The sequence below is a fragment of the Pinus tabuliformis genome, chromosome 9, assembly GCF_031772625.1.
Source record: "Pinus tabuliformis cultivar Carrire ecotype Pingquan chromosome 9, CPIR1, whole genome shotgun sequence".
NCBI classification, from domain to species: domain Eukaryota; kingdom Viridiplantae; phylum Streptophyta; class Pinopsida; order Pinales; family Pinaceae; genus Pinus; species Pinus tabuliformis.
The window spans coordinates 1,568,822,822-1,568,837,726 of NC_142307.1; the positions used below are offsets into that span (position 1 = coordinate 1,568,822,822).

General features: G+C 37.3%; 1 protein-coding gene across 3 annotated transcripts; it reads right to left on the bottom strand.

The window, feature by feature from the left end:
- Positions 1-221: 221 nt before the first annotated feature.
- LOC149154628 (tRNA(Ile)-lysidine synthase, chloroplastic-like) lies at positions 222-12,617 on the bottom strand. Of its 3 annotated transcripts, XR_016262760.1 has the most exons (4): positions 11,282-12,617; positions 11,059-11,153; positions 966-1,060; positions 222-663 (listed from the first exon to the last, which is right to left on the bottom strand). XR_016262760.1 is itself a non-coding variant. In XM_089440273.1 (2 exons), exon 1 carries the CDS (start codon positions 12,543-12,545, stop codon positions 11,283-11,285), a length of 1,263 nt encoding a protein of 420 aa, XP_089296399.1. In that variant the 5' UTR covers positions 12,546-12,617; the 3' UTR covers positions 10,943-11,153; position 11,282. The 3 variants fall into 3 exon arrangements, 1 of the variants encoding a protein (XP_089296399.1); XR_016262759.1 differs by having other exon boundaries at positions 11,059-12,617; XM_089440273.1 differs by lacking the exons at positions 222-663; positions 966-1,060 and having other exon boundaries at positions 10,943-11,153.
- Positions 12,618-14,905: the final 2,288 nt, after the last annotated feature.

Consider the following 14,905-nt stretch of genomic DNA (forward strand, 5'->3'; position numbering starts at 1 on the left):
GAGTCGTGAAACATTGGTTTCCTCCTTGGCTTGGAGCCTAATTTTGTGTTTTGTCTCATGTGATCTTCATGTTTTGTACATTTTAGTAATTGCTTGACAAAAAGAATATAAATTTAATAAGAAACCAACAAACATTCACAAGTAATTATCAAGTTAAGAGAAATCTACACTAATCTACAAGTATCATGATTTCTCAACAAACCAAACCCTGCTTCTCCGAATGCATAGCAAACTCTGACTGAATATAGCAGCTGAGGAAATTATAGAACATAATATTCCAGTACGCTTTAATTCTTTGTGGGATAACTATCTCCAAGTCTGTTCATTAAAATACATCCACCAAATGCTGTGTGAATTATAGAACATAATATTCCAGTAAGCTTTAATTCTTTGTGGGATAACTATCTCCAAGTCTGTTCATTAAAATACATCCACCAAATGCTGTGTGGTTGATTTAAACACCTAGTCGCATGCTGAAAATGCTATAGTAAATGTGCTGACAACCAGATATGCAATCACTATATTGTTTGGAAGTCAGATGATCATTCAGATGGACAAGTTGCATCACATACAACCCCACAATAACCCCACAAATCTATCTTCGAAGACGCAAATTCCCCTGGATGCTAAACCTGGACAGCAGAAGGTTGTAGGAAATCCAACCTGCCAAAGGGATGAAGTCAATTATGCGTTTAACTAAACAGGAAAAGAGAGGTCGAATTAGTATGCAACTTGAAAAAAATAGCATGGGTCAGTTTGACTTTCTTGGCTAAGAATAGAAAATCAAAGTAAGGTTTGGAGTTCACAAAGATGGTAAGGTGGATTAAGGTTTTGGAAAGTCAAAGATGACAAGAATGACCACAAAAGTAGCAATTCAAATTAGGATTTTGGATTAAGAAATTAGAATCTCATGTGAATTGGAAACCATCCAACAAACTGCCAGTCACACTGAGAGAACAATCCACCTGCTTAACACTGCTCTTGACTCATTCTTCACCCACTGGGATCCTGGAACCACTCCAGCACTACATACTCAGAACCATGACATCACAACCTACACCTGCCACAACGAGAAACCGCTAATAAAAGAGAAACCGTTAAATATAGACATGCTCAAAAAGCAATCTAACTCAAAAAAGCAAGAAATAATGAAAATGAAGGTAACTCGTTAAATACTGTTAAAAATATAGCAAACATAAATTAGATACTGTTAAAAATAGCAAACATCTTGCATGTCAATGAAAGCAAGCTCATTAGACTCACCTTTTTACAATGATCCAAAATACGCGCTGAAAAACGATAATGCAAACCCTGAAAAGCATGCTGCTAAAAATAGCAGTATCGTGAAACTGCTTGCATGTCCCTTAAAATAGGCTCATTTGCATCGTGAGCTAGCAACGACCAAGAATATGTAAACATCTTTGACATGTGGGCCTCGGAACTCTAGCCTATGGAAAAAAGCAAAATGCTAAAAATAGTAGTTTCTTGGGATCGGGTGAAACTACTCTAGAGTCTAGAATAAGCTCTAATCACTACGAATGTCTGGACACACCTGTAACGGAACCAGCTTCAAGAAATCTCGCTGGATCTTAACCCTCCGGTTGCTCAAAGCAAATTTTGAGGTTAACAAGTAGGGTTCCCAAATCTGATTTTTCCGGCAACTGATCAAAGATTTTTGGCTAGTGGCATTTCCCTGAACACTACAAAACTAGAGTTTCTAAATTTAGGCCACTTATCAAGAGATTGTTGGCTAATGGCATCGCCATAAGGGATACAGAACTAGATTTCTAGATTTTCTTTTTTAGCAGCTAAACTGGAGAATTTTGGCTAGTGGCATTGCCCTGAGGGCTATGAAACTAAGGTTTCCAGTGTTAGATTACATGTTCCATAGGCGCTATTCTCTCCAGCAGCAGTGGTACACCAGAAAAGTAGTCAAAATAGTCCTTGTGCACATTAGAAGAGATGCCTTAAGTGTGGACCGCAAAAGAGCTTTAGCAGGGACATCAGTTACAGGTAGAAAAAGGGTGCACGCAAAGCACCATCAACAATTTTTTCTGGTTGTAACGGTTGTCACGAAATCAAAACAACACTTGCTTTCTTACTTTAGTTGTTTTAAACTTAGCGGCTTAACTTCTAGTCTATTTTTGAGTTGCTTTTCTATTTATGAGTAACTTTTTTAGTTTTAGGAAAAGAACACTAGATAGGTGGATTCCCAATTTTATAGAGATAGGTCACAAGGAGAGGGTGAAGACGAGGTGCAACCGTGCATGTATAGCCTACTTCAATCTAGGGAAAGTTCTCTAGGAGATCAAATTTTTCTGGTTGTAACGGTTGTCACGAAATCAAAACAAAGTTCTCTAGGAGATCAAATTTTTCTGGTTGTAACGGTTGTCACGAAATCAAAACAACACTCGCTTTCTTACTTTAGTTGTTTTAAACCTAGTGGCTTAACTTCAAGTCTATTTTTGAGTTGCTTTTCTATTTATGAGTAACTTTTCTAGTTTTAGGAAAAGAGCACTAGATAGGCGGATTCCCAATTTTATAGAGATAGGTCACAAGGAGAGGGTGAAGACGAGGTGCATGTGTACTCTAATTCAATCTTGTCAAAGTTCTCTAGGAGATCAATGTAGGCATTTCTACGAGCAAGATGAGCAGTCTAACCTAGGTGCTTAGGGTTACATCATTTTTATTGTACAACCCTCGCTTCCTTTTCTATAAAGAGAGCTCGAGTCTCTATCATTATTCATTTTAGTTTCTAGCGGGAGAGTGTATGTGGTTCTCTTTTACAGTTATAAAGAAACAAATGTGATTTTTGCACTGCATATTTTTGTAATTCGTTAATTTTTTCAGTGAGCTTATGTGTTTACAGATCTCCAAAACTAGCAGGTTTAAAGGTTTATTACTTTTCCAGCTTTATAGGGGTTTTAGTTTGCAGGTCTATTTACCATGTTCTAAAATTTTACATGGTATCATAGCACGTTTTTTAAACCTTCTAGGAATTTTGTATGCATATTAGGGCTTCTACATGGGATAGGAAGTTGTCAAAAAGTTTCAATAGTGGGACACCCAATCTCCATGGTTGAAAAATGTGATGTGGACGGACACCCAATCTCCATGGTTGAAAAACGTGATGTGGACCTGTGATGGGTTGTTTTAGGCCACTGATTTGTTTTGTCTAGTAGTGTATTCAAGAGCAACAGTATAGCTACCTTTCGTCTCGAACATGAAGACCAATTGGAAGGCTGTTCCAACTTTTTTCCTTGGAAGTGTCAGTCGCAGATGCTTTTGGAGGAACGTGAGCTTTGGCATCTTGTGGACAAGAAAGCGGCACCTCTTACTGATGTTGCTATTGTTCACTGGAATATGACAAGAAGATGACCAATGCAAAGCATGTCATCCTTGACTCAGTGAAAAATCACTTGATCCCTTATATCACAGAAAAGAAGACTGATAAGGATATATTTGATGCCCTAGTCATTCTATATCAGAACAGATAATGTAGCTAGTTATTTGATCGAGATTATCAAATCCCGTGATCAACCTGCAACAGTTGGAGAAGAGGTCAAGAGTGAAGAGTTAATATCCATAGCTTTGAATGGGCTTTCATCCTCTTGGCAACCTTTTCTTTGAGGTATCCGTGCTTGAGATAAGCTTCCCACCCTTGAAAAATTATGGGAGATAATCACATGTATAGTGGAGGAAGACAAAAATCTAGCCCTTATCAACAGAATGAAGAAGGAAAGTAAGAATTGAGAGCACATGAAGAGCCATAGAGGAAAGGGCAAGGAATTAAGTTCCTTGAATTAGGGTAAGAAAGACTTTAAGTAATATCAACAATTTCAAGGGCCAGAAGTTTAGCAACTATGCTTCTCAATGTCCTCGGAAGAAGGGGAACAACAAGAAACAACAGCAGCAATTTGCCAAGAGTGTACAAACCTCAAGTGGATGAACTTTTTTCCAAGCTAGAAATTCAAATAACGTTCACCATGGTCTCAGGCCTTTCATCTATCACAAATAAAAGGTAAGGTGCAAGAGCGCTCTTGTTTAGCTAGAAATAATCTTCTCCATGGTCTCATGCCTTTCATCGCAAATAAAAAGGCAAGGTTCGTGTGCCATCTTCTTCACTTATGGTATTTCCACTATTAAAGGAGTCCCCATTGCATTTATAATTTTTGGATAGACAAGTTGGTTAGAAGGTCAGCCCATTAAATAATGGATGGGTCATATTTATTATGAAAAGAAGTGAAATATCTTCAACACTCAAAGATCTAAGGTCCTAAAGAAGAACTTCATGTTGTGGGCTCAAAATGTCAACTAGCAAAAATCTCCAATCAATACTATCAAATCTATGTCGTGTTGGATAGCACGTGGACAGTGGAGCATCCAAACATATGCCCTTCAACAAGAAGCTTTTTCAGGCATACGAGTGGAGCTCGATGATGATGTCATGTATCCAATAGCAAAAGTGGATTCATCTCATTCTAGATGCCTTCAGGTGATGTTGTTGAGTTTAGTGGTGTCTTATATGTTACTAGTTCAACTAGGAATCTACTTTTAATTTCTACTATGACAAACCTAGGACATGTCCCTGAGTTTGATGATCAGCAAGTTATAATCCAAAGTAGATCCCTAGATCCTAAATAAGTTTTGGGCAAAGTTGTTCAAGAGGGTGGTATGTACACGTTACTTGTGGATCTAGTGAGAGCCCTAGTGCATGACAATGACAACTTGTGCAAGCTTTGGCACAAGAGGTGGAATCACTTGCACCATCAAGCATTGCCTCTCTTGAAGAACAAGGGATAAGGATTGCTAGACTTAAAGATTGAAGAGACAAGAGTGAGCAAGGTTTGTGCCCTTGACGAGCATGCCAAGATGTTGGACATTGGATAAATCAACGCTCCTTGTGTGTTTCGTGACATGGACTAACCACCTCTTGTGGATCCTTATCTCTAGCGATGCAATCGTTGACTAAAACCTGCAGGTTTTGGTCTAACGGCAATCGTGATTCCCAACAAGTGGTATTAGAGCGTAGGTCACGAGTTCGATACACACCCGGCTCGCGTTGGGGGGGATATTGTTGGACATTGGATAAACCAATGCTCCCTGTGTGTTTTGTGACATGGACTAACCGCCTCTTGTGGATCCTTATCTCTGGCGATGCGATCGTTGACTAAAACCTGCAGGTTTTCGTCTAACGGCAATTGCGATTCCCAACACAAGAGTGTTTTTCCAAGTAGTGAGCATATGTGAAGAGAGTGTTGATTTTTTGTAGCATTAGGAGGTATTCCCACATGCCAAATAGGCCTCCTAAATTGGCCAATGAATTGGTCAAAGAAAATTGTACAAAATAAAAATTAAAATCATTATTTCTGGCCTTCATGTAGGCCCCAAAAGACAAGTCAACCCCACCATATGAATGGGTAAGACCCATGGTCAAAACCCACCTTAGGTGTGTTTAGACCACTATAAATATCAATTCGACATCCAACATTTGGACAATTCAGATCACTCAACATCATCCATTCTTCTGTTCACACATGCGAGTTAAGGAGGAGGATTTCTGAGGTTGACCAAGTATAGAAGTCGAATATTGACCTGCATTGACCGAGTCTGTTTTGCCACTGTTTGACTGAGTTTTTCTGGCTGTTGTTTGACCGAATCTTTGGACAAGTTTGACCGTGGAAGGAAGACTATTTTGACCACAGGAATTTTGGATTTTGATTGCAGTTGACCACAGGCTACAAGATCATAGGGCCGATCTGACCTCAGGCTGAATTTTGGCCCTTTGACCAGCTAACCTCAGGTTGAAATTTCAGCCCCTTTTACCAGAGTTGACTATCGTGCCTTTTGAGGATTTTGATCGACATTTTGACCAGATTTGACTAGTAACTTGAATTTGATTTGGGTACAGATTTCTAGAAAGATTTCGAGTGATACTTTTGAAGAATTAATTCTCCTAAAAAGAAAAGTTGTTGGGTTTTTCCCGAAGTGGATTTTCCCAGAGTAAATTTGTTGTTGTTGTCTCTGTTGTGTTTGGTTGTCTCTTATTGATCCTACTAGTATTAATGTTGAAGATTTTCTAAGTATAATTGCTTAATGATACATGTGGTATGTGATAAGTTAAATTGATAAATCATTGGAAGTAATTATCAAAGTTAGAAGATCAGATTCTACTGTGCACTATTGTAAAAAAATTCAACGGAGAGATTCTTGACTTGATGCATCCAAATGTATGTGGACCCATGACTTTAGCATCATTAGAAGGTAACATTTATTATGTTTAATTTATTGATGATTTCTCTCGAAAGACCTGGATTCAAATAATGAAGACCAAGGATGAGGTCTTTAGGAAGTAAAGCTCTTGTATAAAATCAAACACATAAGAAAATTGAAGTGTTGTAATAAGAAAATTGAAGTGTTGTAATCAGATAACGGAGGAGGGTATACCTCGAAAAAAATTGACACTTTTTGCAGGGAAGTAGGGATCAAGATGATGCTAATAGTGCCTTACAACCCATAATAGAATGGGTTGCAAAGGGGTATAATGGGTCTTGTCACCAATATTTTGTTTAAGACAAAAGGAGGGTCCTAAAGGAACCCTTTTTGAGGATCGTCTTGATGTCGTTAGCCATACAAACTATACATATCCCATAAAATAAGGCATATTTGTATATAATAAAAGGTGTTGCCAAAAGTATCATCTTGTGAATGACCATGGCACTGTCCCTGTAGCAAATTTACAATGGGCTGAACAGGGCTCCTGTAGCAGATTTATAAGTGAAATGATACCTATGTTGACAAAGCTTGAGGGAGCTTTTGTAGACGGCCTTATCATTGCCATGTACAAAGCTTGATGCAAAATGCTATAATAATGAGTGTATCATTAGCACATTGGGTGGATAAGAGTATCAAAATCAGCGTTATCATTGTAAATGGCATGCAACTTCACTGATGTACAAAGCTTGATGCAAAATGCTATAATAATGAGTGTATCATTAGCACATTGGGTGGATAAGAGTATCAAAATCAGCGTTATCATTGTAAATGGCATGCAACTTCACTGATTTAAGAAGGCACTGATTAGCACCAAATCCAAGGATTATTTTACATTATTTGTAGGTTAACAGGTTTCCTTGGAGAGCACCCTCTGTATAGGTGATTGACACTTGGCATTTTCACAATCTTTAGAAATAATAACTCATTCTCTTGAAGAGTGCTCTATCTCCTTTAACTTAGCACTTATTAATAGCACTTATTAATATTTTATTGGAGGTGGTTATTGGATGTGATTATTGAGGAGCATTCCAGAATCCAAAGGAGAAGAGGACAAATGGCACTTTGCAGAGGCTTGCATGCGTGTTGCCTAAGGATGAAGACATGTGACACTATCAATTACATAGCCTCATTTTTTAGGGCCTTTTGGTTTTGATTGACCTCTTTTGTAATGTTTTAATCATTTTAGTATTTTCTTTGGAGAATAAAGTGGATCTAGATTCCACCAATAATAATATTTTATTGTAAGAAGAAATTGAGGTCAAATTATATAAGGATTTGCTCTCTCCAAAGTGGATCTAGATTCCACCAATAATAATATTTTATTGTAAGAAGAAATTGAGGTCAAATTATATAAGGATTTGCTCTCTCCATTTTTGGGATGGTTGGATTTGGAGATATTTTTCTGGAGCTTTTTTGAATATCTTGAAGGTAATGGAAAGATAGAAGTGTCTACTGTTATGGCATGTGTGTTTTAACTAAAACTGTTAAAGACTAATTTTGGAGATCACTTGTATCAAATGCGTATTAAATGCTGAAATATAGATACACCTATGTAGACTTTAGCGGTCAAATAGATGTGCAAACAAGGGGGCCTTGTCCCACAAACAAGGAGGTGTTATACACCAATTTGGTGTTTAGCTTGGCCATGACCTTAAAACTAAATTATTAAATATTGTTCCTTTATTAAGAAGATTTTAATTGTTGTTTATTCCCCTTTTATGTGTCTTTATGTCCATGAAAAGTAATGTCATGTTGTATCATTCATCTTAATTTGAGTTTGCTTCCGTATTCACATTGCCCATTCGTAAGCACACCTTCACACATGTTTTACAGGTTTTCCTCATTAAGAATTCCTTCGAGTTAACTTCTGCATTTTGTGGGCAGCAAGATAGGGTTGTTTGTAGCTTGTTTATCCCAGTTTCAATCCCTGATAATCTTATTCAAAAGAAGTACATAATTGTTGTCTCGAATTTGAGTTCGATAAACTTGAAGTTCGATAAAAATTCGACAAGTGAGAATTTTTGGAATAAAATTCGGCATTAAATTCAGCATACTAAGAAAATTTAAATTTTAATATATATATATAATAAATGCAAATAAAAATAAAAAAATGTGTAACCCAAAGCATGATAGAAATAAAAACTTCAAAATAGCATACTAACATGATTACGCATATAAGCCCTGAGGGTTAGTTCAATTAGTCGAGTTCCCATCACTAAACCATCACGCTGATGGGAGGTCATGGGGTCAATTCTCCTCGATGCCCTTGGGGTTAAGCCCTGCTAATAAGCTAGTGGGATGTGATCCCTTCGGATGGATCTAGCCCAGATATTTCTTCGGACAAAAACATGATTAAACATATATTTTACAATCAAAATCATATCATTAAAAAGATATATTTCACAATCAAATCATATCATTAAAAACGAATTAAATCAAAGTCAAAGTTATAATTAATCGTTAAAATCAAAGTCAAAGTTAAAAACGAATTTGTGCCGAAATAATTTGGCTCTCCTTAAAATTCGGCGAATTTTGAATTTTTACCTTGAATATTGGCGAATGCGGTGACACGGGTTGTTCCCCTTAATAGTTTACCTTTGGCTCCACTTGCCCAATGGATCTGACACTGATCTTGGTCCAAAATTCTGATATGCTAAAGTTAAATGCTTCATTTCACCTTAAGATTCCATTCATATAAACTTTAGCAATGCTATCTTAGGGATACCACTTGTGCTGAAGGAAAGCCAGTCTGAAGTGAGAAGAATACTGCTATGGTGATAGTGGGAAGCACTCTTGAGATCCTCTAAAAGGTCACATTTGTGATTTAGTGTTTACCACAAAATGTGCACGTTAGGGAGATAACATAAGGAATAGTTTTTCTCCAGCGATTATCCATGAAGAATCTTCTGCTATTACAAATGCGAGCATGTGTTCTTGCTCAGAAGATGGAATATTTTGGCTTTGACCTAGCTATCATTGTAAGGAAGCAACTGTTATATGTCATAGAGTATGTATATACACTATGGGGGTTAACGAGAAATGGGTAAAAATTTTGCATATTTTATGTTAACTTTATAAATTATAAATCTCAATGCTATCTCTGTTAGATTAAATTCGAACACTTGGAAGCCCAACTTACAGAGAAATACAGATCTGGAACCCGAAGATTATTCTGACAGGCATTTGCATTTCCTGGAGATTATTCTAAGCAGCAATTGTGTTTGTGTTTGAGGTGCATTGGGAGTCTTTTGCAACAGTTCTAGAAGGTAAATTTAACATAAGGCTTTTAAAGCCTTAAAAGATGAATTATTGAAATTTTAATGATTTTACAATCCTAAGAAACTAATGTTCAGATCCCTGAGAAAACTCCTCGTAGGATTCACCAACAGAGTAGTGTTAAGTTGGTCTATCAGCATTTTGATCAAGCTTCCTAGGTGCCACTGAGTACACCCTTTGCAAAATAAATGCACAGGGAAAAGTACCAGTTCCAATTGACAGAAAAAGCACTATGGGGAGACACCCAGTTTCCAATCAACAAAAGTTTGGGAATGAGAATCCCAGTTCCAAGCAACAAAGAAAATAGCAGAATTCTTCTTGACAGAAAAATATTGCCCCACAAATTGCAGGGATTTGACAGGATTTCCTAACAGAGAGAATGAAACCTTTTTTATGTCTAGTTTTCTTTTCCTTGATTGATTATCTATTTCTAAAGAGGAAAGGATCTTGCTTGTAAAACACGCCAGCTTCTACAAAAAACGTATAAGGCTGGATGCTACAGAAACATATAAATGTCAGCTGGAATCATTATTGTCGACCCGAAAAATTATATCTTCTTATTACTGATGATGCATGAACTTTATGAGTGTGAATGGTGAAGAAATGAGCATTCTTATTGTAAATTCTAGTGCTCTTTCTTATTAAAATCTTGTGCCTTTTGTACTCTTTACTTATTCTCTCCTCACACCTGTTATGACAAAATTGTCCAAAAAGATGGATTTACATCCAAAACATCTGGAAAAGAGGAAAGGTCGTTTGGTCTTAAATTTTGTGTCCAGATTGGACAAAAGCATTTTCATACGAAGTGGTTCTATTGAATAAGACTCGAGAGTGGTTCTGCTCTTTGCAGATTCATTGTAAGCAATGTCACATGGTTCGGGTTCGAGTTTGGATTCGACAATGATTAGGTTCGGATTGTGTTCGAATGTTTTGATGAGGTTCGTCATTAGGTTCGTCTATATATATTAATTTGAAATGAATTATACGATAAAATAGTAAGAAATCAACATCAGTAAACATCAAAAATGCTATCACAGACATGGAAACTGTAAGGATAAATTACAAGCTTGAGTTGCGACAGGAAGTTACAAGTTTTGGTCTATGGACTTGGTCAATGGCTATGAGGTTCTAGGTTCGCCCGAACCTCAAATTTTTTTTAAGGTTCGCCAAAATTCGAACCTCAAGGTTAAAGTTCGACGAACCTTGTGACATAGATTGTAAGCCTTGAATGAAGATACAGGTTGGAGTACCAGTGGGTTGAAGATCATCTTGCTATTTTTGTTTCAATAGATATTTCATTTTTGTCCTCTATCACGGTTCACAAGTTTTTGCATCCGTAGAAATTTATAATTCAAGAATACACGAACGATCCATGCTTGCCCATAAGACATAAGATCAAATAAATGCGATACTTTCCATACTGAAGAGTAAAGTGCAGTATGATAGAAACAAAGTCATATTTTTCAAAGCCATCAAATTCATGGTGAACAGAGTTGAAGTAGGCACCCAAGCACCAGAATACAACAGCATCTAGGGCTGGCTGGATCATCACTACCGCCTTCTGAGCACAAGATCCAAATGATAGCTGCCCTTGTTATGCTCTGCAGCAATAGCAGAATCGAGACCTGTGTCTCCTGAATTCTCAACTTAGCCATTAAACCCATCGAAATTCAATATAAAAATGTTAACTACCATAAAACTTGCTGTTACTATCATAACCTTTTAGTACCTCACTGAGGATTTGGGACACCTTTTTTAATAAGAAGCATCATCTTCTCTCGCAAATGCACCTCAAAACCACCTCGCATAGACACCCTAACATTCTTGTTGCCATTACTAGTCTGTCCATAGGCAAGTCGCAACCTCTCGATTGTATCGAAGCACGCGCTTTTCCCAGTATGCGACTCAATAAACTGCTTGAGCACCCGTCGCTGAAGCGCCAAGGGCAGAGACTCTACAATGGAAACATCGAGCTTCATCACACCATGATCCATCGACTTCTCGGCCTTGGACCTTATGTTCTCGCACAGAGAATGCAAGAATGATTCCTCTCCATGAAGAATTTCTACCCACCTAGCAAGATTCCTATCAATCCCACTTCCAAAATTTTCCCTAAGGTATGGCAGCAGTTCATGGCGAATGCGGTTTCTGTTTATCTCAAGGCTAAAATTAGAGGGATCAGGCCACAGTGGAAGCTGCAGGGTTTCACAGAGTTTTCTAAGCTCAGTCCTAGTTGTATCAAGCAGAGGCCTCACTAACCTCACTTTTTTATAGGGTTTGTGGGATGGAATTCGAACCCGCAACTCCCTAGTCCAAGTAAGGGACTGCATGCCCTGGAGCCCAGTCCCTCGGAATAAATTGTGAAGCAAAGTCTCTACTCTGTCACTTGCAGTGTGTGCAGTGATAACAACGTCATAACCATGGCGTAATGCAATCCTATGAAAAACCCCATACCTCCATGCCCGAGCTCTGGTTTCGCCGAAGGCGTCCATGGTGGGCAAGCTCTGATAGAAATCGTGGCCCATTTCCCTGGCGACTTGGGCAACGTGCGAAGCCTGTGCTGCTGATGATTGAGGATTCCATTGATGGTCGCAGTGAACCACACCCAACTTCCATTCCCAGCTTTGCTGCAACTGAGAGAGCATCCACAGAAGGCATATGGAGTCCTGCCCACCTGAAACGGCCACCAGGATTCTCTCCCCCGCCTGCAATAGGTGTCTGTCTGATAAATTTCGGGCCAGTCGCTTCACCAAGATTTGAGCGAGGTCGTGGTCTCTTATGTTTGTATTTGCTCGAGAATTTGATTTGAGTTCCCGAGAAAACCCAGCAAGTGCTGTAATTTTGTGAATAGGATGAGGTTTGGGGTATGACAAGAGGATTTTGGGTGTGAACAGAAGCGGTGATAATGGTGGTGTTGGGCTTTGAAGCGGTGATAATGGTGGTGTTGGGGTTTGAAGGAAGGCATGGTGAAGTGGCAGGCCAAGCGTTTGCATGTCACAGAATAACACAAGTGATGCAGAAGAAAGTTCAGGAAAGTGACTTACGTTACGTGAGGTCGTAAGTGATTAGTTGTACTGGGAGGTAACTAATCGTAATGTTATCCAGTCAGAAGAGGTTGACACTTCCGTGACGTTGTAAGTGATTAATTGTATTGTTTTTAGGAGGTAACCAGCGATAAGATTCATTTTAACTTTTGATCAACCCAGTATGAAAGTTCAAATTTATAATTAAAAAAAACAAAAAAAAAAATTATTTAATAATTATGTTTTTTTAGTGTTATTTTTTTTAATCTTAAGTCTCGTAAATCTCTCCGATCAGTTAAGGATCCTATTGACCCTAAAGACATGAAGGGGTTTATATTATTCTTTGTTTCTGTGGGACTCTCTATATTGGTGAGACTGGGCACTCCATTAATAAAAGAATTAGTGAGCACGCAGCTGATCTTAGGCATAGGAGAACCAAGTCTTCCGCACTAGCAGAGCATGCAGAGAAGACCAAACATCATGTATGTATTGAAGGTGCCAATGTTATTGCTAGAGTTTCGTAGTTCCATCACTGAAAATTTAGGGAAGCCATCGAAATTGAAAGGAGACCAAGTAATCTCAATAGAGAGGACCGCTGGAAGATCAGTAGTTGTTGGGTCTCGGCCCTTGCCTCTTAGTCGTTTCCTCCCATTCCTCCCCTCCCTCTCTTAATAGCTTGTTCTATAGTTTTTTCCCCTTGATATCCTCTAACCCTCTTTTGTTAGACGTAGTTCTTTGATCCTCTTTAGGGTTATATTATTTATGTTCTAAGTACACAGCTTTACTAATAAAATTAATTAAATACTAGTATTATAACACTATTATATTGTTAATAACAATAAATCCTTTCAAATACTAATTTCCCTTGAATTAATAATTCTGGTTCCCATTAGATTTCTAGATATTAATGCCTTAACAATTGGTGGTAAGTATAACACATTTATCAATTCGAATACTACTTTTAATATAGGTTAAATATTAGTATTGAATTTCCCTTTTCATAACTAATGTGAAGGGATCCAGTATACATAACATAATGATAATTAAGATTATTTGAGTCCTTACATTTAATAATATCCAAAGTTCTATTAAATTTATATTAAAATAATAATAATAATTATCATATTTTAATATTAATATAGATATTCCCTCTTTTTATGACTAATCTGAAGGGATCTAATATGTAACTAATATTATTTTAATCCTTACCTTTGATAATATCCATAGATCTTTTAAATTTATTTTGATTGGTTACACAAAGCATTAATAATAAGATAACAATGTTACAATAATAATAATATAATATTAATTATTATTTCTAGAAATTTGAATATAAAATTTTAAACTCAAAATGGGTTAACTTTTCACTTAAATAACATATGATAAGTAATAAAATAATAATTTAATATTATTATATAATTAAAAATTGAATAGTCAAATCCAGCCGTTCTTGGTCAATCTTAGCCGTTTTCCTAGTCTGACAGTCTGACCCAATATATCCGTTTTTTAGTCAAACATAACTGTTGGACGATCTGCTCTCCCTATTTAAATATGTAGCCATGATCTGGTTCTTCAACTTGTCCTGACAAGAACCACACTCGTTGATTCGAAACACGTCAACAAATGTTCTATTATGTGATTTAAGCCGAAAAACTTTTCTCATAAACTTGATATGGATCACAGAAGTCTCAATTCAACAAATTCTTGTTTATTTATATTTTGCTTATCGTCGTTGATGATGGGTGAAGTGTTCAGCTGAAACGTCGAATGATGGGTGAAATGTTCAGCTGAAAGGTCAAATATTTAATCTCTCCTAACACAATTTTCTCCATAAATTTTTATCACAATATGAATTATAACTGTGAAAATATGCATTCAAATCAAACAAGGGAGAAGGGGTGTCTGCACTGTGGATTCCACTACAGAGTTTCGCCCCCTCAATCTAATCGCTTTACTTGCCAATATCCATGCTTTTCATGAATTACGGGGGGTTACCCAATGACATCACCCAAAGGGGGGCACAATTGTGGTTTTTCCCTCTCACCGGAACTCTGTCCAATGACAAAAAATGCACCATGAACTTGATTTAGTGAACCGAAGGGAATTAGCCAAATCAATCCTCTTGCCCATAATACTCACCAATCTGAATTTTCCAGGCTATCCGATCTTAGCACCTCCCTCTGTTACCAAATTTCACTTGTCATTCCACCAATTCTAAGCTCATAAACACAATTTTGTCATTTTCATTCATCATTATAATTCATCAATAACCTGTAAGTTTTTTCACAAGGGATGCAATTGGTTATGTATGAGTAAAGGTTTTAGAAGGG